Source organism: Thermomyces lanuginosus, assembly GCF_041956635.1.
Source record: "Thermomyces lanuginosus strain ATCC 200065 unplaced genomic scaffold VTN49scaffold_12, whole genome shotgun sequence".
Taxonomy (NCBI): Eukaryota; Fungi; Ascomycota; class Eurotiomycetes; order Eurotiales; family Trichocomaceae; genus Thermomyces; species Thermomyces lanuginosus.
In genome coordinates, this window is record NW_027192346.1 from 328,087 (window position 1) to 347,671 (window position 19,585).

The 19,585-nt window shown below is 54.9% G+C and overlaps 10 protein-coding genes across 10 annotated transcripts; 6 read left to right on the forward strand and 4 right to left on the reverse strand.

Moving 5' to 3' along the window:
* Nucleotides 1-279: 279 nt before the first annotated feature.
* Nucleotides 280-1,239, reverse strand: VTN49DRAFT_217 (uncharacterized protein; the record flags this gene model as incomplete). Its single annotated transcript, XM_069409865.1, has 2 exons — nt 280-547; nt 611-1,239. The coding sequence occupies 2 exons, from the start codon at nt 1,237-1,239 to the stop codon at nt 280-282; spliced, it is 897 nt and encodes a 298-aa protein (XP_069271678.1).
* Nucleotides 1,240-1,459: 220 nt separating this feature from the next.
* On the reverse strand, nt 1,460-1,933 carry VTN49DRAFT_218 (uncharacterized protein; the record flags this gene model as incomplete). Its single annotated transcript, XM_069409876.1, has 4 exons — nt 1,460-1,560; nt 1,648-1,701; nt 1,765-1,796; nt 1,866-1,933. The coding sequence occupies 4 exons, from the start codon at nt 1,931-1,933 to the stop codon at nt 1,460-1,462; spliced, it is 255 nt and encodes an 84-aa protein (XP_069271679.1).
* A 111-nt stretch (nt 1,934-2,044) lies between these two features.
* VTN49DRAFT_219 (uncharacterized protein) lies at nt 2,045-4,339 on the forward strand (the record flags this gene model as incomplete). The annotated part of the gene is made up of 5 exons (XM_069409887.1): nt 2,045-2,096; nt 2,158-2,818; nt 2,871-3,455; nt 3,505-3,776; nt 3,834-4,339. 5 exons carry the CDS (start codon nt 2,045-2,047, stop codon nt 4,337-4,339), a joined length of 2,076 nt encoding a protein of 691 aa, XP_069271680.1.
* Nucleotides 4,340-4,398: 59 nt separating this feature from the next.
* VTN49DRAFT_220 (uncharacterized protein) lies at nt 4,399-5,402 on the reverse strand (the record flags this gene model as incomplete). Its single annotated transcript, XM_069409899.1, has 2 exons — nt 4,399-5,280; nt 5,337-5,402. 2 exons carry the CDS (start codon nt 5,400-5,402, stop codon nt 4,399-4,401), a joined length of 948 nt encoding a protein of 315 aa, XP_069271681.1.
* A 704-nt stretch (nt 5,403-6,106) lies between these two features.
* On the forward strand, nt 6,107-7,192 carry VTN49DRAFT_221 (uncharacterized protein; the record flags this gene model as incomplete). Its single annotated transcript, XM_069409910.1, has 3 exons — nt 6,107-6,135; nt 6,199-6,348; nt 6,415-7,192. The coding sequence occupies 3 exons, from the start codon at nt 6,107-6,109 to the stop codon at nt 7,190-7,192; spliced, it is 957 nt and encodes a 318-aa protein (XP_069271682.1).
* Nucleotides 7,193-8,184: 992 nt separating this feature from the next.
* VTN49DRAFT_222 (uncharacterized protein) lies at nt 8,185-13,117 on the forward strand (the record flags this gene model as incomplete). Its single annotated transcript, XM_069409921.1, has 6 exons — nt 8,185-8,775; nt 8,893-9,330; nt 9,535-12,360; nt 12,410-12,493; nt 12,549-12,925; nt 12,982-13,117. The coding sequence occupies 6 exons, from the start codon at nt 8,185-8,187 to the stop codon at nt 13,115-13,117; spliced, it is 4,452 nt and encodes a 1,483-aa protein (XP_069271683.1).
* A 113-nt stretch (nt 13,118-13,230) lies between these two features.
* Nucleotides 13,231-13,554, forward strand: VTN49DRAFT_223 (uncharacterized protein; the record flags this gene model as incomplete). Its single annotated transcript, XM_069409932.1, has 1 exon — nt 13,231-13,554. The coding sequence occupies one exon, from the start codon at nt 13,231-13,233 to the stop codon at nt 13,552-13,554; it is 324 nt and encodes a 107-aa protein (XP_069271684.1).
* Nucleotides 13,555-14,078: 524 nt separating this feature from the next.
* VTN49DRAFT_224 (uncharacterized protein) lies at nt 14,079-15,513 on the reverse strand (the record flags this gene model as incomplete). The annotated part of the gene is made up of 3 exons (XM_069409943.1): nt 14,079-14,750; nt 14,798-15,185; nt 15,242-15,513. 3 exons carry the CDS (start codon nt 15,511-15,513, stop codon nt 14,079-14,081), a joined length of 1,332 nt encoding a protein of 443 aa, XP_069271685.1.
* A 1,222-nt stretch (nt 15,514-16,735) lies between these two features.
* VTN49DRAFT_225 (uncharacterized protein) lies at nt 16,736-18,180 on the forward strand (the record flags this gene model as incomplete). The annotated part of the gene is made up of 2 exons (XM_069409954.1): nt 16,736-16,855; nt 16,912-18,180. 2 exons carry the CDS (start codon nt 16,736-16,738, stop codon nt 18,178-18,180), a joined length of 1,389 nt encoding a protein of 462 aa, XP_069271686.1.
* A 371-nt stretch (nt 18,181-18,551) lies between these two features.
* VTN49DRAFT_226 (uncharacterized protein) lies at nt 18,552-19,554 on the forward strand (the record flags this gene model as incomplete). Its single annotated transcript, XM_069409965.1, has 2 exons — nt 18,552-18,659; nt 18,754-19,554. 2 exons carry the CDS (start codon nt 18,552-18,554, stop codon nt 19,552-19,554), a joined length of 909 nt encoding a protein of 302 aa, XP_069271687.1.
* Nucleotides 19,555-19,585: the final 31 nt, after the last annotated feature.

Below are 19,585 nucleotides of genomic sequence, written 5' to 3' on the forward strand. Positions count from 1 at the left end.
TTCTGTTGATACTTGACATTTGTTGTGACGATAGAGCTTGATTTCTAGTGTTTGGAGTGATCGCGGCGCAAATTGAAAAGATTTTCTTAATGCCACTTCGATCAGCGTCTGTGCTCGTAGTTCGCGTTAGATTTCGATGCATTATTCCCTACCGAATCCTACCAGGTACATAGAACGGACTCAACAAGTACTGTACATTGCAAAAAGAAAAGAAACCAACCGCCCAGTAAAACCCAGAGAGGAGCAGCAGAACATAACCCGGCATGAGTTGTTGAGATTCTATTTCGTCTCCTTCCACGGATACATGACGGTATCATCCTTGCGGATCCAAATTTTTGTCTTTTTCCTATTGACGACATGCTCGACAAACACCTCGCGGGTGTACTCGGCCTTGAATTTCCGAATCCAGCGCGGATCCCACAGCTCGCTGGCGATGCCCAGATCCTTACAGCACCGGACGAGGGCGTTGGACTTGCACCCTTCCGTGGCCGTGGGGATGCCGTCGGGACTGAAGTAATCTTGCTCACCACGGGCGATCGAAACAAGCCTAATCAACACTTAGCGTACAACCATGAAATTGGTATGTTTGGAGAAAAAGAAGAATAATTACCGTCCGTTGCATATCAAAGCATACTCCCTCGTCACCGTCTTCGGCGTAACTATACTCTCACTCCGCGGCACTAAACCCCATCCGCCGGGCCCAAACGCCTTGTTTAGAATCCGCCGGTACTTGATCTCCGGCAAGTAGACAATGCCGTCAGGCTTGATCTCGACCTCATCGGGATCGATGGGTGCCAGCAGCACGTCCGCGACTTCCTTGGGGAACGGCTCCGAGCTAATCCCGTGGAAAGAACGTGTCCAGTCAACGCGCTCTCCTCCACCGTTGCCGTTCGCCGACTGCTCGAGCTCTTGTGGTCGGTCTGCGAGACCGCTGTGGAGGATGTTGTCGGTGGTGGGCTCATGGGCTCCTGTAGGGGCAGAAGAGACGGGGATAGAGGGTGACGACGAGGTAGAGTCTGCCGCGGCGGTTCGTTCCGTTGTCGGCGGAGGCCCCGTATTTGCTCGTGTAGCGGTGGCCTGCGCGTAGGTGCTGGGTCGCTTAGGCGCGACGGAGTAGGAGGCCGTTGTCTGGGTGAAGCTGCGGACTAATAGCGGATTCCGCGCAGACGTGGTCGTTGGGCGACACCGTCCCAGAGCCTCCACGGTCGCAATGGACCGGCGAAAAGCGGCAACGCGCATCGTCGTGGTTTGTTGCTCTTGAAGGCGGGAGCAGCGTTGATCGCGCCTTTGAGCTTCACGACAACTGCGTGTCACGTGACTAATGGTTAGGGTAAAGATGAATGTTGACTTGAACAGCCTACAAGTGCTTGAAACTGTTGAAGAGAAGAGATTATGCGGTTCTATTTTACAGTTTAACCGTGCTAGCTAGGAGAGAAGATATTTTACAGGGAGAGTCCGTTCAGGCGTCCTTTGTCTCGGTTCTTTGGTCATTGCCGTGCCGTTTCCAGCACTCGCGAAAGGCCTCCATCTGCGACTGATTAGTGAGGTTCTTCATCGAGCCTGAAATAAGAGCCTCTCTCGTCTTCAATCACTAGGAATTGATGTCCATGTATTGGGTGGAAGTTGGGAAGCGTACCTCTTTCTTACAGCTCCTCCAGTCCCTGTTCTCGAAGTAGCAATCATTCATTTTACGTTGCTCCTCTATTAAAGGCCTCTCATCAGCAAGCTTTTCATTAAACTTATCGGATACATAGGAAATAGTACCTGCGCAGCCAGTGCTAAAGATCCGCTTGTCCCTGGAACGGACCGTGTTAATCATCGGATCCGCCTTCATTTGCGTCCCTGCGTTAGCTTCCGAGGCTTACCATTCATCCGGCTCGTCGTCATCGTCCTGCGAGGGCCCCGCAGTCGCCCGCTTTGCGTCGTTGGACATTGTCCCGGCTTCAGAAACTGGAATTTGTTCCGAGGATGCGATAGTTGGAAAGTTGATAAGCGATTGCAAATTCGGAATTTTCTGGTCTTGTTTCTGCAGTGGTTCACCGACATGTCGGTTGGTAATTTCGTCTCCAAGAAGCTCAACGTGCTTGTCTACTCTGGTAGAGTCACCTCCAACAAAACAAATACCAGGAAAGGAAAAATATGAACTGATCAATTTAGACAATGGCACCACCATTGGCTCCGTCCGGCATTGCCTCTATACCCTCCGCCGTCTCCTTGCACCCACTTATGCCGTGATACCGGTAACGGCTGATATGCTCATCAATGAGCCCTGGGCTCCGTCTTGTGCATTGCTAGTCATCCCTGGCGGCGCTGACCGTGGCTACTGCGCCTCCCTCAATGGTGCGGGAAATCGGCGCATTGAGCAATTCGTCCGCCGTGGCGGTGCGTACTTGGGGTTTTGCGCGGGCGGGTACTACGGAAGCGGGCGATGCGAGTTCGCCGTCGGCGATCCTGATTTGGAAGTAGTTGGGGATAGGGAGTTGAAATTTTTCCCAGCCGTGTGCCGCGGCCCAGCGTTTAAGGGATTTGTGTATAACAGTGAGGCTGGAGCAAGGGCAGCAAAGGTACAGGTTGCGCGGGATGTGCTTGACGGTGCCGGGGAAGGTGGCCATGCGGTGCCGGAGAGCTTTAGGGTTTATTATAATGGTGGTGGCGTGTTTGTGGACGCGCTGCGATATGCCGACCAGGGTATTCAGGTGCTGGCCAGCTACGACCGCGAAGATAAGGAACTCGACGTTGATGCAGGAGAGGGCGCTGCCGCCGTCATCTACTGCAAGATCGGCGAGGGCGCAGCCGTCTTGACTGGACCTCACCCAGAGTATGTGGCATACAATGCAGGCTGTTGGTTCAAACCAGCTGATTCTGTTTAGATTTGCAGCTATCAACCTCAACAAATCCGCCAACGGTCCTGAGTACGCCGAAATCGTCGATCAGCTCGCAGCGGACGACGGCGCAAGGACCGCATTCCTCAAAGCGTGTCTGAAGAAACTCGGGCTGCAGGTTAGCCAAGGGACGGAGACGGTGCCGTCGCTGTCGTGCTTGCACTTGTCTTCTGTAGAGCCGGATTATACTCGAAGCCTCACTTCCTCGTTGAACGAGCTCATCACGCGCGAAAACAGTGGGGAGTCTTATCTCAAAGACGACAATGATACGTTTCTCGTTCGGAGGGTCGGAACAGGTGCACTCCAGATGCAAGATTTAGAGGAGGCTCTCCCTAAAGAAAGTACTACACAGGAGCAGGCAGAGATGAGTATTGACTACAATGCCATCATCAAACGCCTCTTGATCCACGAGGCCGACATCCCCCCGTCCAAGATCACACCAAGCTGGAACCATCATGCATTCTATTCCCATCTGAAACACTACCAGTCGTTATCCAAGGAAGCAGTTGTGGACTTTGGCCGGTATCTCCTGTACGGCGAAGTTGTGACCAGTACAAACACTCTTCTCGAAAAGTAAAGTTTACATCTTCGCGACGGAGATCAGGTGGCTAACACTGTCTAGGAATACCAAGCTCCTCCGTCACCTTCCAACTGGTTTTACTGCCGTGGCTACAGTACAGATCGCCGGCCGAGGCCGGGGGTCGAACGTCTGGGTGTCTCCCGCAGGAGCGTTGATGTTCTCGACCGTCATTCGGCATCCAATTGAGAAAATGCAGACCGCTCCAGTCGTGTTCATCCAGTATCTGGCCGCGATGGCGGTGGTCAGGGGGATCAAGAGCTACGATCGGGGCTACGAGGATGTACCTGTGAAGATGAAGTGGCCCAATGATGTCTGTACGTGTCTAGCCTCTTCAAATCTGTTCTGAGATTAAAAGCTGACGGAGGAAACAGATGCAATGGACCCCGCGCAGGCCGAAAAGAAGCAGTACACAAAAATCTGCGGCATCCTGGTCAACTCGCACTTCTCGTCCGACGAGTACGTGTCTGTGGTCGGGATCGGACTCAATGCGACAAACGCCTCGCCGACAACATCGCTGAACGCGGTGCTCGAACGGTTCGCGCCGGCGGCAGCAAAGGCACAACCTCTGAGCATGGAGAAGCTCCTCGCGCGCATTCTGACCGTTTTCGAGGAACTCTACCTCCGGTTCCTGCGCACGGGGTTTGATTCGCACTTCGAGGACATGTACTATGCAGACTGGCTGCATATGGACCAGATCGTCACGCTGGAGCAAGAGGGCGGGGTGCGGGCGCGCATCAAGGGCATCACGCGTGACTATGGGCTATTACTGGCGGAGGAGTTGGGACTGGATGGCCGGCGTACGGGTAAAGTGTGGCAATTGCAGAGTGATAGCAATAGCTTTGACTTTTTCAAGGGTTTGGTGCGGAGAAAGGTGTGACACTTTGTTATTGCTCATGATCTACGGTATGATGATGATAATGAATGAGATGGGTATTTTCACTCCTCCACCATAAATTCAAACGTCCGATCGCCCTGCCCGATCGGAATCGGTTTCACATCCTGATCGTAAAGCGTGCGCTCGAAATACTTGACGCGGCCATCAAAACCAACCAGGAGAATCGTCTGCTTCTGTGTGCCGTAGGGGCCTGACATATACTGACCCATGCCCGTGGGATCGCTCTCATTGTTCTTCTGAGAGGGGTTCGAAATCTTTACCCCGCCATCGGGAAGATCACCGACCATGGGGATGAAGACTGACTCCCGGAGCAGTCCCACGTGTTTCTCCTTATCAAATGGGCCCGGCACACGTGGCAGTGTGTCCGTACTGAGCACATCTAGTAGTCGGCGGATAAGATCATCCTCATCCTTACCGCCGGCCCGTACGTGCGCCTCAATGGCCTCGTTCATCAATCTCTCCCCATCGACGATCTTGCGCCATGATCGGTCGCCGTACACTGTGTTACTGAGTGCGACGGTCTCGCCGCGCCGCGTCCCGATCCAAGGGATCCGGTCCGGGTCAGACTCCATCCGGTTCGACACCAATGCCAGTGGCTCATTAACCCGGCCGCACACGAGACTAAATCCGCCCACGTTCTGCGTCACATTGCTGTCGATCAGGTCCTGCACGAACCGGCGTGTCGCGTCTTTCCCCGCCGCCGCGGTGGGTGGCTGCGTCAAAAAGGCATTGACTATCGCACCGCGGCTTGCCGATCCGATCGGCGCCTGCTCCGTGTAGTTGGTCAGCACCGCGATCCGCCCTTGCTTCGTCACTCCCATCCAAGTTCCCTGGTCCGGGCGCGCGAGATCCCGTGAACCCAGCACGTGCTGGTTCGGCGTCTGCCACCAATCAGCTGCAGCGGTTGGACGATGTAGGAATTCCTGTAAACTCTTCGTCAGCTTCTTTCCTGCGGAAAAATGATCAAATTCGAACTGACATCGCGGTTGTCGGCAACAATCAGCGAGTAAGCCGGATGTGCCGTGGAGATGATTGCAATGCACATTGCGCGTTGGAATTTCTTGTTCCTGTATCTATTAGTGGAAGAGCTAGCATGTCGCAATCTGAATCAAATATTGCAATTCCCAACGTGGCCACCATCATGTTGTCAGGTCATCACTGTCAGATGGTTCGAGGCAGCTGAGGAATGTTTCCCGATTACGTAATACCTAAAGGTGAGTTATCATCACGTGATCGTTATCGCGATCGGTAGTGGCGGAAGAAGATCGGGGTTCAACCCCGAATTCAGACGAGCTACTATTGACCTCGTAGAGCGTCAGTCTTCACATCATCCTACACTGAAAACAGTCAGTTCAAAGAAGAGTCAGTTTTCATTTTCTCAGATTGACGAATTCCGCATTCGGCTCGTTGATCGACTCTCACCACGTCTTGTGGAGCCCTCACCTGAGGTCTGACGTAAGCCAGGGCCTACCGGAATCAGACAGCTACAACAAGAGTGATCGAGATTGTTGATCGAGCCGAGAGCTATGCGACATTGGATTAACAGCAGGGCCCTGATATGCTGAACGCTTTCGTCGCAGCTTCGTGGTCTGGGTTGGCTTTACACCCCGCCCGATCCGAGAGTCACGCCGCATTCGGGATATTCAGCCTTCCCGCATTGTCGATAGAATTATAGCTTCCGCAGAATAGAGCTCGCTAGGAACCCTTGTCTCATTTGTCCTCGAGAAACAAGGAGAGATATCTCTCGAAATGTTGGGCCTTACTGCAGATCTCCTCTCGTAAGTGAGCTTCCTGATCCGAGTAGTTTTACGGCCCGCTGACCTTGGTCGTGTGTCGACTAGCGCTGGTATCTCGTACCTGTTCCCTGCGTTTGCTTCGTACAAGGCGATCCGCGCATCAGATCCGAGACAGCTGGCGCCATGGCTTATGTACTGGGTGGTGCTGTCGGGCATTCTGGTGGCGGAGTCATGGGTCTACTTTATCGTCTCATGGTAGGAAACGCTCTGTTCGCGGCTGTCTAGTACCTGGGGAGTCTCTGACTAATGGATCTGGTGCAGGTTACCCTTCTACAGCTGGTTCCGCCTTTTCTTCCTTAGCTACCTAGTCCTGCCGCAGACTCAGGGAGCTCGGATCATCTACCAGACCCATGTCGCGCCGTTCTTCGAGAAGCATGAGCGGCAAATCGAGGAAATGATCGGTCGCATACATGAACGAGCGAAAACCTACGGACTCCAATATTTCTATCAGGCCGTCGACTGGGTGCGGGAGAAAATCCTGGGACTGGAGCCTCGGCGCCGCACTACCGCCGCGCCTCCCCCGGCCGCTGGTCCAGCTGCCTATGCGCAGGCGCTGTTCTCGCGGTTCAATTTGCCAACGACAGCAACCAGCGCGCTGCCGTCGTCGGCCGCAGATTGGTACTCGACACTGACGTCAGCCGTGACGGCCATCACGTCCACCGGTCAGAGCCGCGAGGACCAAGCCGAGGAGCTTGCGGCGAGTGGGATCTTGCGTTCGGATCAAGTTGCGTCGATGTCGCGCAACGAGAGGGCCCGGTTCTACGCTAACCAACGGGAGCGGCTGGAGGTGCTCGTCTCCGCGCTGGCACGCGAAGAACGGCAACTCAGTCGAGACCGGGACGACACGGAGGATCTCGCGTACGGTGCGTACGAGGGGCTGCGGAAGAATGGCAGCGAGCATTCTTTCGACCACATCGAACCGGAAGATCTCGGCGACTCGACTCCGCCGCTCACATCAAACGAGGGATGGACCAGCGGCTGGTTTGGTGGTCGCGACGGTGTCCAGAGACGAACTGCTTCGGGCTCAAGCCGCCGTTGATGGTGGGGTTATGCAGTGATAGGCGTTGAAGGGAGGGATCGTGCTTTCATAATGTTGATTGCGTTATTTCTCTGAATGATTCTGTTTCCGAGAACCTGCGTAGATAGATCTGTTTCGGGTGTCGAAAGCCACCACAAGCGAACAATAACTGCTGTTCATTTCGTGCGTGGAGGTTATTCTTTTTTGCCAGTTGACGTCAGATTCTCGCTGGAGGTTCTGGAAGCGATGGTGGCGAATACGGTATGGGCTGATGAGAGTGCTAGCACTCGCCGTGTCAATAAGGGACTAGAGAAAGGAGAGCTTTGTGTAAAGGGAATTAGAGAGTATAATAGTCTTCATCGAATCTGATTGTGTGCTGAAATAATAATTTGCCTCATCGAAGGAGATCTGGAAAACCCATCGGCCAAGCCTGAATTTTCCACCAAAGAGAAAAGAAAAAATCCCTTCGCTTCTTTTCGTTCCCTCTCCATCGCTCTCTCTCGTCTCCTCTCCGGGTTTTTCCTTCTAAATAACCCAGAGGAGATACCAACGCGCTGACTTGTCTCCGTCTGATCGGCCTCTCCTCGTGTCCGATCGTGTTTTTTTCGTTTCTTTTTCCCTGGTTATTTGTGCGCAGAAACGAAAAATCTTCCCGGTTCACACCTCAAACAACCCTCCTTCGCAGCCTCCTACAAACGAAATCCTTTTTTTGGTGGCTGCGTTTACGTTTCTTTGATCGGTTCTTCATTTCGATCCGCATCTCTCGCCGACTGCAGTCGTCTCTTTGCAGCTGCGATATTTTGTTGCTCGTCCCGAATCAAGACGACGAGCTCATATATCTTCCACTCATCGCGGCATCAGCTTCGACGCGAGACGTTTGTTCTTTTGTTCATTTCTCTCTTTTTCTTCTTTGATTCTTAGAGTCGGTGCGTCATCCCCTTCCTCCCTGCTGGTCATGTTCGAATAGGATTTTCGACCTCCCACATACACCCCGTTCTACCCACTCTGTCGGAATGCCTGTCTCACATTTTCAGTCGCGTTCGCAGTCTCTGCGTCCTCGTCGCTGCCGCTCAGCCACCGTGGAAATCGCCTCGTCTTCTCCGTCGCCCTCGGTTGAAACCGCCGCCGCGACGGACGCGACCGCCACCCTGACCTCGGCCGACGTCGCGCACCATGGAAAGTCGCCTTCTATTTCTTCAGTGAACGGTAGATCCTCCATGCAGAATAATCAGTCCCCCGGAGTGACCATCGTCAATGGCGCTCCCGGCGCCCAAGGCGATCACTCCCGAAAACCGTCCGTAACGATCAGCTCCGCTGGCACCAGCGGCTTCATCCCCAATGGCGGGCCATCCGGTGCAGGCCCCCATCGAACCAACAGCATCCAGTTCGGCTCCCTCGACCAGCAGGGCTCGCCCTCTATGCTTCACGCCCAGCCGCAGTCAGGGCTCGCCGCCAACCAGCCTGTGAATCCGCGCATCTCCTCCCCTTCGAACTCGCCATCTCCGATCCCGCAGCCCGCGTCGAGCGGCGGCCGGCCGCCCTCCACGTATCATGCCCAGGGGAACGCACCGAGCTTTGGTAGCTTTGGCGAGTCGGGAGATGCCGTAAGTGACAATGATGAGCACAAAAATGACAAGAAAACCGAGACCGATGATGTTGTTCCTTTCTCCGCCTGTGCTCCCTCTTTTTGGTCAGGAGACACTGCTAACCACCGTTCGCAGCGACAGATGCGTCCCAACCAGATGCCCATGAACGCCGGTCCGCAAGCCAGCCACCTGCGCCGCGAGTCTTCCCAGTCCGCCCATAGCGACATGGGTGGACACATGCCTGCCGGTCCCGGCGGCCCCAACCGCCCTGGCTATCAGGGCGGCGGTGGCCGCGGACGCGGGTACTCACAGTCAGGATACCAGAATCAGATGCCCTACTCTCCTGGTCCCAACTACCGCAACACCCCGAACCAACCCCGTGGAGGTCCGAATATGGGACCTCAGTTCCATAACCAAGGGCGTCCGCTTGCACCTCCGTTCCCCAACTCGCCGCATCAGCGCAGCCCCGCGATGGCGAACGCGCATCCAGTTACGCCCCAGATGAACCAAGTTCCGATGGCGCACCCGCAGATGCCGCCGTATGGATACAATCAGCATATGTCTCACCAACCTGTGAGGACCCCTTTCTTCCCCAAACCCCGTTGGTACCCGAGATCGGCCCAGAAACCCGTAAACAGGCAGAAGAAGTCGCATGGCCCCAGCGGCTCCTGGACCTCCGCCCCTGCCCCTACATCCACCGTCAACAACACTGCTCCCTTGAATTTTACCCCCGAGAGTGGCCAGTTTGAACAGTATCTAATGGTTGTGAAACAACAGAACTATCCTCACGCCGCTTATGATCCCTCGTATGGTTACTACCAAGGTTACGGAGTGCAACAGAACATGTACATGACTCCTCCGTCGCCGCAACCCCGTCATGGAATTCCCTACAATCCTCAAGCACCCTACGTCCAAAACCAATTTGGTGCTCAGCCACCACCGCAATCGGCCCCTCTCTCGAGAACGCCTTCGCAGGTCTCGAATGACCGCCCTGGCTCCAGTCTGGGCCACGTTCCGCCTCCCGCCGGTCCGCCAACTTCGGCGCCTAGCCACGCCCACACAGCGAGCCAACCATCTAATACCAGCCCGGCACCGCAGAAGAACTTCGTTCTACCAACGAAGAAGAGCGCCGTGGTCATCAAAGATCCTAAGAGCGGAGCGGTCAAGTCGTTTGACAAGCAACCCCCGTCCCCTGCCCGGGCGACTCCTTCTCCTGTCAAGGGCTCTGCTCCAACGCCGCCACCTGGCTCGGACAAGACAGACGGCAAGCCGACCAAGACGGATGAGGAAAAGAAGAAAGAGCTGCAGGAGGCTGTCCGGCAAAAGATTGAGCAGGATGAGGCCGAGGAGCGGCGCAAAGAGGAGGAGGCTCGCAAGGCGATGGAGAAGCTGTCCCTGAAGGAGACTCCACAAGAATCGAAAGATTCGAAGGAATCGACGGAGTCAACTCAACCGGCGCCAGAGTCCGAAAAGCCCTCTGAGTCGGCCAAGCCTGTGGACGAGGCCGCCGCGACGGCAGAGAAGCCCGCAGAAAAGGCTGCGGAGGAGCCTGCAGAGAAGCCTGCAGAGGAGCCTAAGCCTGAGAAGCCAGCCGAGCCGGCTAAGCCAACAGAACCCGAACCAGCCGCCGAGGACAAGAAGGAAGAGCCGAAACCGGCGGAGCCGGAGAAGCCCGCCGAAACGAAGCCTGGCCCTCCTCCGCCGCTCAATGAGGACGAGATCGACTATGAGGCGATTGAGCGTGAACTAGCCGAGATCGAAGCCAAGGAACGAGAAGCCGAGGAGGCCTACTATCGAAAGAAGCAGGCCGAGAAGGAAGAGCAGGAGCGTCGAGAGCGGGAAGAGCGGGAGGCATTTGAGCGAAACATGAGACAGGCAGAACTCGAAGCCGAAGCAAAGGAAGCTGAGCGATTGAAGAAGCTGGAGAGCTCTCAGGAGGATGAGGCAACGAAGGAGGAGAACCTCAAGCTGTTTGCTTCCCTTCGCAAAGGTACTGGCTGGCGGCCGAGCGCACCACCGTCCGAGCAGCCACCACCGAGCGAGGGCAAGGAGGAGACACCGGCGTCGGACATGGGACCGCCTGCGAAGCCAGCCGGTGGGAAGCAAAAGCCTGGTCCACTCAAGCTGGAGACCACCAAGTCTGTCGAGCCGCCACAACCGAGCGCGGCTCTCAAGTCTCTGCACAGTGCTCGGTTCCTGGACGATCTCTCTCGTGTCCAATACCCGCCGTCGATCGTGTCGCCAAATCCCGCGCTGAACGCCAATGCGCCGGCCGACCGGAAGTTCAAATACAACAAAGAGTTCCTGCTCCAGTTCCAGAATGTCTTCAAAGAGAAGCCGACACTGGATTGGGATATCCGCGTGCGGGAGACAGTTGGCGAGCCCAGCGATTCGGGCCGTCCGCAGTCCGCTCGCACGGTTGGCCTGGGCAACCGCAGCTCGTCTGGACGGCCAGGCATTCCACAGCCGTTCACTATGGGTCAATGGCAAGGGACATCGACCGTGGGATCTGGCGCCCGCGATCGCTTCCCCACCTCTGGCGGCGGCGCTGCCACGCCCTCGGGCACCAGTGGTCGCCCGACCTCAATGGGCGCGAATCCATTTGCCACGTTCGGCCGACCTGGCAGCATGGGTCCCGGCTCGTTGGGACGGACCGGTTCGTCGGCTTCTTTGCATGGTGGCATTCCACAGTCGCCGCGGCCGGGCTCTAGCCGCACGGGAACGCGTACATCGAGCAAGCGCGACAAGCAGGCCGCGAAGAAGGAGGAGGAGGCCAGCAAGGCTATGCCTCTGACGGCCGGGCAACCCGTGAAGCCGTTGACGACATCCGCCACCGGCTGGAAGCCTCGTAGTGTTGGACAAGCCGCTGCCACGACAGGACCGGATGGACACCTGCCTCCTGATATGGTGCAGCGCAAGGTCAAGGCCGCCCTGAACAAGATGACTCCGGAGAACTTTGACCGCATCTCGGCGCAGATCCTCGAAATTGCGTCGCAGTCCAAAGACGAAACGGACGGCCGAACGCTGCGACAAGTCATCCAGCTTACGTTCGAGAAGGCGACGGACGAGGGCCACTGGGCCTCGATGTACGCCAAGTTCTGCAAGAAGATGCTGGAGAGCATGAGCCCCGAGATTCGAGACGAGAACGTCAAGGACAAGAATGGCAACGTGGTTACCGGCGGCAATCTCTTCCGCAAGTACCTATTGAACCGCTGCCAGGAGGAGTTCGAGCGTGGTTGGAAAGTCAATTTGCCGCCCAAGCCGGAGGGCGCGACGGACGAGGCGGCCATGATGTCGGACGAGTACTACGCTGCGGCTGCGGCCAAGCGGCGCGGTCTTGGTCTCGTCAAATTCATCGGCGAGCTGTACAAGCTTGGCATGTTGACTGAGCGTATCATGCACCAATGCGTCAAGAAGTTGGTTGACTATGAGGGCGTGCCCGAGGAGGCCGAGGTTGAGAGTCTGTCGAATCTCCTCCGCACGATCGGTGCCAGCTTGGACGCTTCCGAGAAGGGCCATGCGATGATGAATGCATACTTCCAGCGTATTGGCCAGATGATCGAGACACCAGGCTTGCAGAGTCGTCTGAAGTTCATGCTTATGGTGCGTTTGTCTTTTTTAATCCTGTTGATCGTTGACTAACCCCATGTAGGACGTGGTCGATTTGCGACGTGCCAACTGGGTCACCAAGGGTGGTGACAAAGGGCCGAAGACGCTCCAAGAGATTCGAGAAGAAGTAAGTCGGTCGACAGCAAAAGGGAAAGAACGGCGTTCCTAATTGTTATGAACAGGCGGCACGCCAGCAACAAGAGGCGGAGATGGAAAAGATCCGACAGCAGGCCAGCCGAAGTCGACCGCCGCTGGGCCGAGGAGATGCTCGGCACTCGACAGACTTCCGCAACCAGCAGCCGCCGCCGGACTACACATCGAGCAAGGTCGGCAGCGACGACCTGCGGCGACTCAAAACGGGTCGAACCCAGACTCAGCCGATGTCGTTTGGTCCATCGAGCATGTTTGGGTCCCGCAGCAGCAGCGGCCGGCGGAATCTGGGTCCTGGCGGCAACCTGGTTCGCGGCGGCGACGACAGCACGGCGAGCAGCCGAACGGGTACGCCGCCGGCGGGCAAGAAGGAGGAGAAAGAAAATACTTCTTCCATCAACGCCTTCAGGTACCTTCCTTCTGCAGGTGGTTCGGAGATTGATCTAATGCTAACGACACCCACAGTGCCCTTGCAAGCCTTGGCGACCGGGACAGCCTAGCCACCTCTCCGCCATCCACACAGACATCACCTCTACTAAGCAAGTCCAAGCCGGCGACGCAAACCGGCAGCTCCTCGAAAGACGAAGACGGAACGGCATAGACGGTTTTCCTTTCTGCTCTTTTTGTTATGAACGTGCATCTGATATCACGCTTTGTTCTGTTGTTTCCTTTCTTCTTTCCGTTTGGTTTTCTGAGTTTCTTTTCAAGAGAGAGATGCATTTTCTCGTTATTGATGTATGTCATAACTTTTTTTTCTTGTCCGTGTTACGTTACCTTTTTTTTGTCTCGGAAAGACAAAAGTTGTTTTTGTTGGGTGTGTTTTTGTTCTTCCATTTTCTTGTTCAGGCTGATGATCCCGTACTAGTAATTCATTTTTTTCTTCCACTTCATTCTGAAACGGCGGCCAGTTCAATCTCCTCTTGCTCTTTTCTTTCTCTTCCCTTCTCCAAACTGATCCAAAGTCTGAACTCTCTGACCTTGATCTGGACCTGGTCAATGCTTTTGTTGTATGCACGCATGTATGTACGCATTTTTTGATGCTAGGCTAAACTGAACAGAGCTGTCTTATGGGGTTTACTTCTGGGAGCAATCACTAATTAGGTAGTGACTAAATTCATCACGATTGATGGAAAAGTAAGCTATCTAGGTAGGTACCTAGGTAGGAAAGGAATATACTATGCGTAAAAATCTCGTACCGGATTACCGTGGATTTGGGTGGTTCATATAGGTACGGAAAATATTCAGTACTCGAGCAATGTTCTTGCTTGCCTGCCCATCGGAAAATGATCTACTCTGTTCTCCGTACTATGCTACTGATATGGGACCCGGATACTCAAGGGCATATAAACCTTACTTGCGAAAAATAGAGATTTTTTTTTCTGAAGCTAACTGAACATATTCTAAAAGACAATACATAGCATCATCAGTTATCCCAATGCTAGCGAAGTCATGTTACTCCATAAACAAGCTCATCAGGCACATTACTGCATGAGCTGGGTATAAGAAGAATGAAAAGAAAACGAAACAAGGAATGAGAGGAAAGGAGTAGAATGGGGAAAAAGTCAGGTCTGGCCGACAGTTTGTTGTGCTGCGCTTACTACCGTAACCTCGACTGCCGGAGACTTGGAGTCAGAGCTTGTGGATTCGGAACTGCGAACGCTACCTGCCTGGGAGGCCCGGTCTGGGTCAGATGGATTCGTGCTCGCGCTTGACGTCGACGGCGGTGCGGCAGATTCACTGCCGGCAGAAATATTCGGATCCGAGGATCGTGGACTTTGCGTGGCGGTGGCAGTTGTGTCATCGGCGGCATCATCATCATCTCCGTCGTTTTTGGCGCCATTAGCCAGCTTCGTCTCCTGGCCCTTGAGCGTCTCGCTGCTCAGATTTGCTAGATTCCGGAACCGCCGGGGCAGGCCGACGGCGTCCGCCACGGCCTCGGCTTCCTCGTTCGGCAGCGTGGCGACGCTGTTTGCGCTGTCGACCGTCGGGCTGAACAGGCCGCTGCCACGCTGCTCGCTAAGTTGCAGAATATTGTTGTAGCTGCGGCGCGTCGGGTCGGCTAGCCGCTTCTTCTTCTTCTTTTCACGCTTTGTCGTCGGGCGGACGACGATCACGGGGATTGGAGATCGCTGAAGGCAGTATTTGGATACCGAACCGGGAAGGAGTCCCTGCATTCCGCTTAAGCTGCGTCCGCGCGTGCCGACGATTAAAACCGCTGGTTCGTAGATTCGGATCTGCAGGAATTAGCGACGCATCTAATACTCTCTTCGTCTGAACTCACCATCCTCTGGATGATTTCCTGAACCTTCCCGACTGCCAGTTCCAGCACGAGGCTGATGGCTTTCTCATCGTTACGGTTCTTGCGAATCACATCCTGGAGCAGTTTCTCGGCCTCCTGTCGATATCTTCCCTCCTCTACGCTTGCATCGCTAGCAATTTTGGAGTCCTTCTCCACGACACGCAAACAGATGATCTCATCACCATCGTCCACCAGCTCATCAATCAGCCATTGCAGCGCGAACTCGGAGTAATCATTCTGATCCGTCCCGCACAGGAATGTCCGACTGCGCCGCGAGGCTTGGTAGTTGTTGTGCTTGTAATTGAGGGTAAACGAGAAGTCAGAAGCATCCCGATTGTCGAACGTGTCAAAGGACACCCCGCGCTGGTACCTGCTATGTTGCACATATTATTAAATAGCTCGTGGATGTGTATGGACTCAACATACCTCGGCGGTGGCGGCGACGCAAACCTCTTGCTTGGCTTCCCTTCCCCATTGGCCTGCTTGCTAAGATTGCCTGAGGACGAATGAGGGTCCGAGCCGCTAGAGACATCAGACTTGCGCCGGGCATCATCCCCGGCAAACGAGATATGCTTGCCCTCAGATCGCGGGGTCTGCGGGCTCTGAGGGCTCTCGACAGGGCGCGTTGATCCGGAATCGCCGGGACTCCGGCACGCCGACTGGTCAGATGTGGACGAACTGGGCACTGGCGTTGCCATACTGGGTTGCTGTAGATTGGATGCGATGGCGGGCTCCAGGTACTGTAGTCTTCAGGTATTCGCGTAGGCTCCCGCAGTCGTCAAACGGGAGAACTGGCAAAACTGGCTGCGTACGACGCACATGTGTTTTGTTACGATCCAGCAAAAAGAACAGAGTCACGCAACTTGGCCGCGTAATGCCTTGGTTTCCCCGTGCTTCATTGAAGTGCGGAGAGCTGATCTCAACTACTCAGGTAGTCACGTGGCATGCAGAGGAAAAGCACCACAGCTCAGCTCGGAGCAGCCAGCTGCAGAGAGACCCGCAACTGAACAGCTGTTTTGAGTTCGACAGCTCGGTCAACGAGTCTGATAGACGTTGGGCGTTCCTTGGTTCAACAAGCGCGGGGCAAGCAGCGGAATGTTGGCTTCACGTGACGATGGCTGTCATTCAGCTAACCAGTTTTTGGTAATTGGCCCCCGCATCCCGCGATCTTGCGTCTACGCGGAATTTACGTGATTTACGTGATTTACGGGAGACCCATGTCACGTGACTTATCTATGCCACGTGACATTTTCGGAGCCCAATCGTGCGAAACTCGGCACAGTCCGTCATGATATTCACCCGAGGACCCTGTCGCGTCATTCTCGGGAACTCAAGGCCCAATGCCTCCAAGCCACCCTCGGAAGTCCCCAGTAGACGTGGATCCATCCGTAAAAGACCCAAATCTGGGAGTGAATGTAACCACTAGACAAATGATCTGGAGACTCTCTCGGCCAGCCCCCGTACGGCCGTATGGGTCAAATATCAACCAGTACAGTCACAAGTCTGGACCACTCGGGGCAGAAATAGAATGCAGGATAAAGGCATTTATGCAGGGCCACCAGTCACGGCAGTAGCCGAGTGACGGGGTATAGGGGCAATCAAACGGGACTGGCATGGCCGGTATGGAGGAATTAACCGCACGTCAAAGAAACTGATCAAATCTCTTCACGAGCGGTTAGAGCCGAGCCGCGCCACTGGAGCTCTGCATGGGCCTATCTGGAGACAAAGGTACCGCCACACCGGCACATGAGATACGAGCTGTAGAAATCACAATAGGTGTGCGTAAGTTGCATCAACTGTCAAGGAGCACTCCGTAGAGTGGCCGCTTTAATTAAAGGCGGTTTTCCAACTAAGATTTTTTCTTTCTCTCTCCTTGCAGATTGTGGACCCTGGCCGTGGGAAACCAACAACGACTAACCCATGGGTGAACCGAGGAGGAAATCCGTGGCTATCATCGGGACCGGCTTGTCGGGCCTGGTCACTGCTTATCTTCTGCACCATGACCGTCAGAAGCGATTCGATGTGAAGTTATTTGAAAAGGTGTGTATTCCAAACCTACTTTCAGAAAAAGGAACTCCTGGCTAACCCAACATCAGGGGGAGGAATTGTCTTTCTGCGCGGAGTCGCTCAGGGTCCAGAAGCCAGAAGACTCGAGCTCCGCGCAGTCGGTCTGGGCGGATGTGCCGATGCGCGCGTTTGCTGGAGGCTTTTATCAGAACTTGATCCGGCTGTATGACTATTTGGGAGTGCCATACCAAAGCCAGGACTTCATCTTCACCTTTACGCAGCTGGACTCGAGGCGCATCAGTGATTGCAATGATGTCTCGTCCGCTGCGCCCTCCATGACGCATGCGTCCAACTTTCACCGCATTCCCCCAATTCCGCGAACCGCGGACATCTTCTTCTGGCTGCTCGAGGCATTGTACGCGCTGTTTTTCAATCTCTGGTTCACCCTATGCGTGTACTATGTTGCCCCGTACGAGGAAACCTCCAGCTCCCAGTCAGAAACCTTCCGGGACTATATCAAGCGGACATACCTGCCACGATACTATGTGGACAATTACCTGCTCCCACTGATGGCGAGCGTCTCCACTTGCTCACATGAAGAACTGCTGGACTTCCCGGCATCCGACGTACTCGAGTACAAGAGACGTACTCATCGACAGCCGCACTACGTGGTGAAGAACGGAGTTCGTGCCGCGCAGGACCGACTCGCCCAGGACCTAAATGTGCTGCTCAAAGCCTGTGTCCAAAACGTGGTCCCGGGCTCGAACGGCATCGCGCTTCATTACATTGATGCCGCTGGAGAGCATAAGGTAGAAAACTTTGATCTCGTTGTTCTCGCGGTCTCGCCCGACGTGGTGTCAGCCGTCTTTGAGCCGCTTCGAGAGACCTTGCGCCGGATACCCACAACGACAGTGCAGACTGTAGCGCACAATGACATGTCGACATTGCCTCGCGTGTCAGCGGAATTCCGAAACAAGAACTTGGGCGCGACGGACCAGATGATACATTTTCGTTCGAGCAAGGGCACCACTGAGGCAATTCATGAGCAAGAGGGCCGTTCGCTCATTGTTACGACAAACCCAATCACTCCCATCAAGCCTTCGCGCATCATGCGCTCGGCCAAGTTCACCCGTGTCCTCCGCAGCCCCGAGAGCCGCCGAATCGTTAATGAAATATTTGCGGATCGGGCGACTAGTGGCTGCAAGAAGCCTACAGTCCAGTGGCACAACGGCGATGACGGAGTTTTCATCGCAGGTGGCTGGTGCTGGGATGGAATGGTGTTGCTTGAAGGCTGCGTAGTGTCCGCAATGAGGGTTGCCTCGAGCTTGGACGTGGAAATTCCATGGATGAGTCGCTGAGGCAATGCTGACCCTCTACCCAGCTGAACTTCATGAGCCGCACCTAATGACTTCTAGAGCTTAGGGCATAGGACTGCTACTAGTAATCAAGCTAACTGCAAAGGGAAATGTAACGCTAAAAATTGTTTTCGATTTTCGCAGTCGCTCATTCCTTGTGCTATTGATGTATTTCAATGTGGTCCAAATTCGCACGACGTTGGCTGGTTTCAGTCATCTTGACCAGCTCCGTATATATTTCCGCCTCTTATGCTCTGAATATAAATCCCAGTTTTCAGATTACTATATTTCCCGAGTCTACGCGGCAATGGATTACGCGGTCGCTACAAGGCAGTGCTTTTTGGATTCTCGCATTTTCGCTTGTGTGTCCTACGATGGTGCTCTTTCGCGGCAAGGACGACAATCTCTACGGACTAGAGCATGCCATTCTTAACCTTGACATTCCGCCGAGGTCAATGTGGATGAACATGGGCTACTGGGAGGTATGCAACCGCAACGACTACTACTGTAGCTTGCCGGATATGATGGTCTCCGTGGTGCGACAACAATAGGACTGAGATCAATGGATCAACTTAGCCAGGATCAACCTTCCCAGAGGCATGCCAGCGACTCCTGGAGGTAGTCCTTCAACATGCCAGACTGCTCGACCAGGATGGCAAAGCATCTACGAGGGCATCAAGCGTCCGGCTCATCGACGTGGGTTTCGGCTGTGGTGACCAGACGATGTATCTTACGCAGGACGCACCAGGCCGGCGCGCCCTCGTTAACCGCTACGTAGGCATTACACTCAATCCAGTGCAGAAGGAGTATGCTCGCCGACGATTGAACGGCGAGTCGCCCGACCTACGCCTCTTTTGCGCCGACGCAGCGCGCCCCGAATCCTGGGACTCTGAGCTGCGAGAAGCGGTGATGGCGCTCGCCCACCGCGGCAGCGACACTGACTGCCAACTCTGGCTGCTTGCGTTGGACACCCTATACCACTTTCACCCTTCACGTGAGCCGTTGTTCGCCTACGCGCGGAAGGAGCTCAATGCATCCATCATGGCGTTTGATCTCATCCTCTCCGACTCGACAACTTGGCTACAGCGGCTCATCCTGCGCGTCGTGTGCCTCTTGGGCTCGACGCCGTGGTCCAACTTTGTGCGGGCTGACGCTTATCGTGACATGCTAGTGCGAGCGGGATACGACCGTGACAAGATCGAGATTCACGATATTTCGGAGCGGGTGTTTCCCGGAATCGCTGAGTATATACAGCGACAGGACGCGGAGTTGCGACCATTTGGATTAGGCGTCGGCCGATTCGGAGTTGCAGGACGGCTGTTTGGATGGTGGGGAAGAAGCGGCGTAGTGTCGGGAGTCATTGTTGTTGCTCGGTAATGGCTATGGGCTGAGAATGTTCAGTTCATAC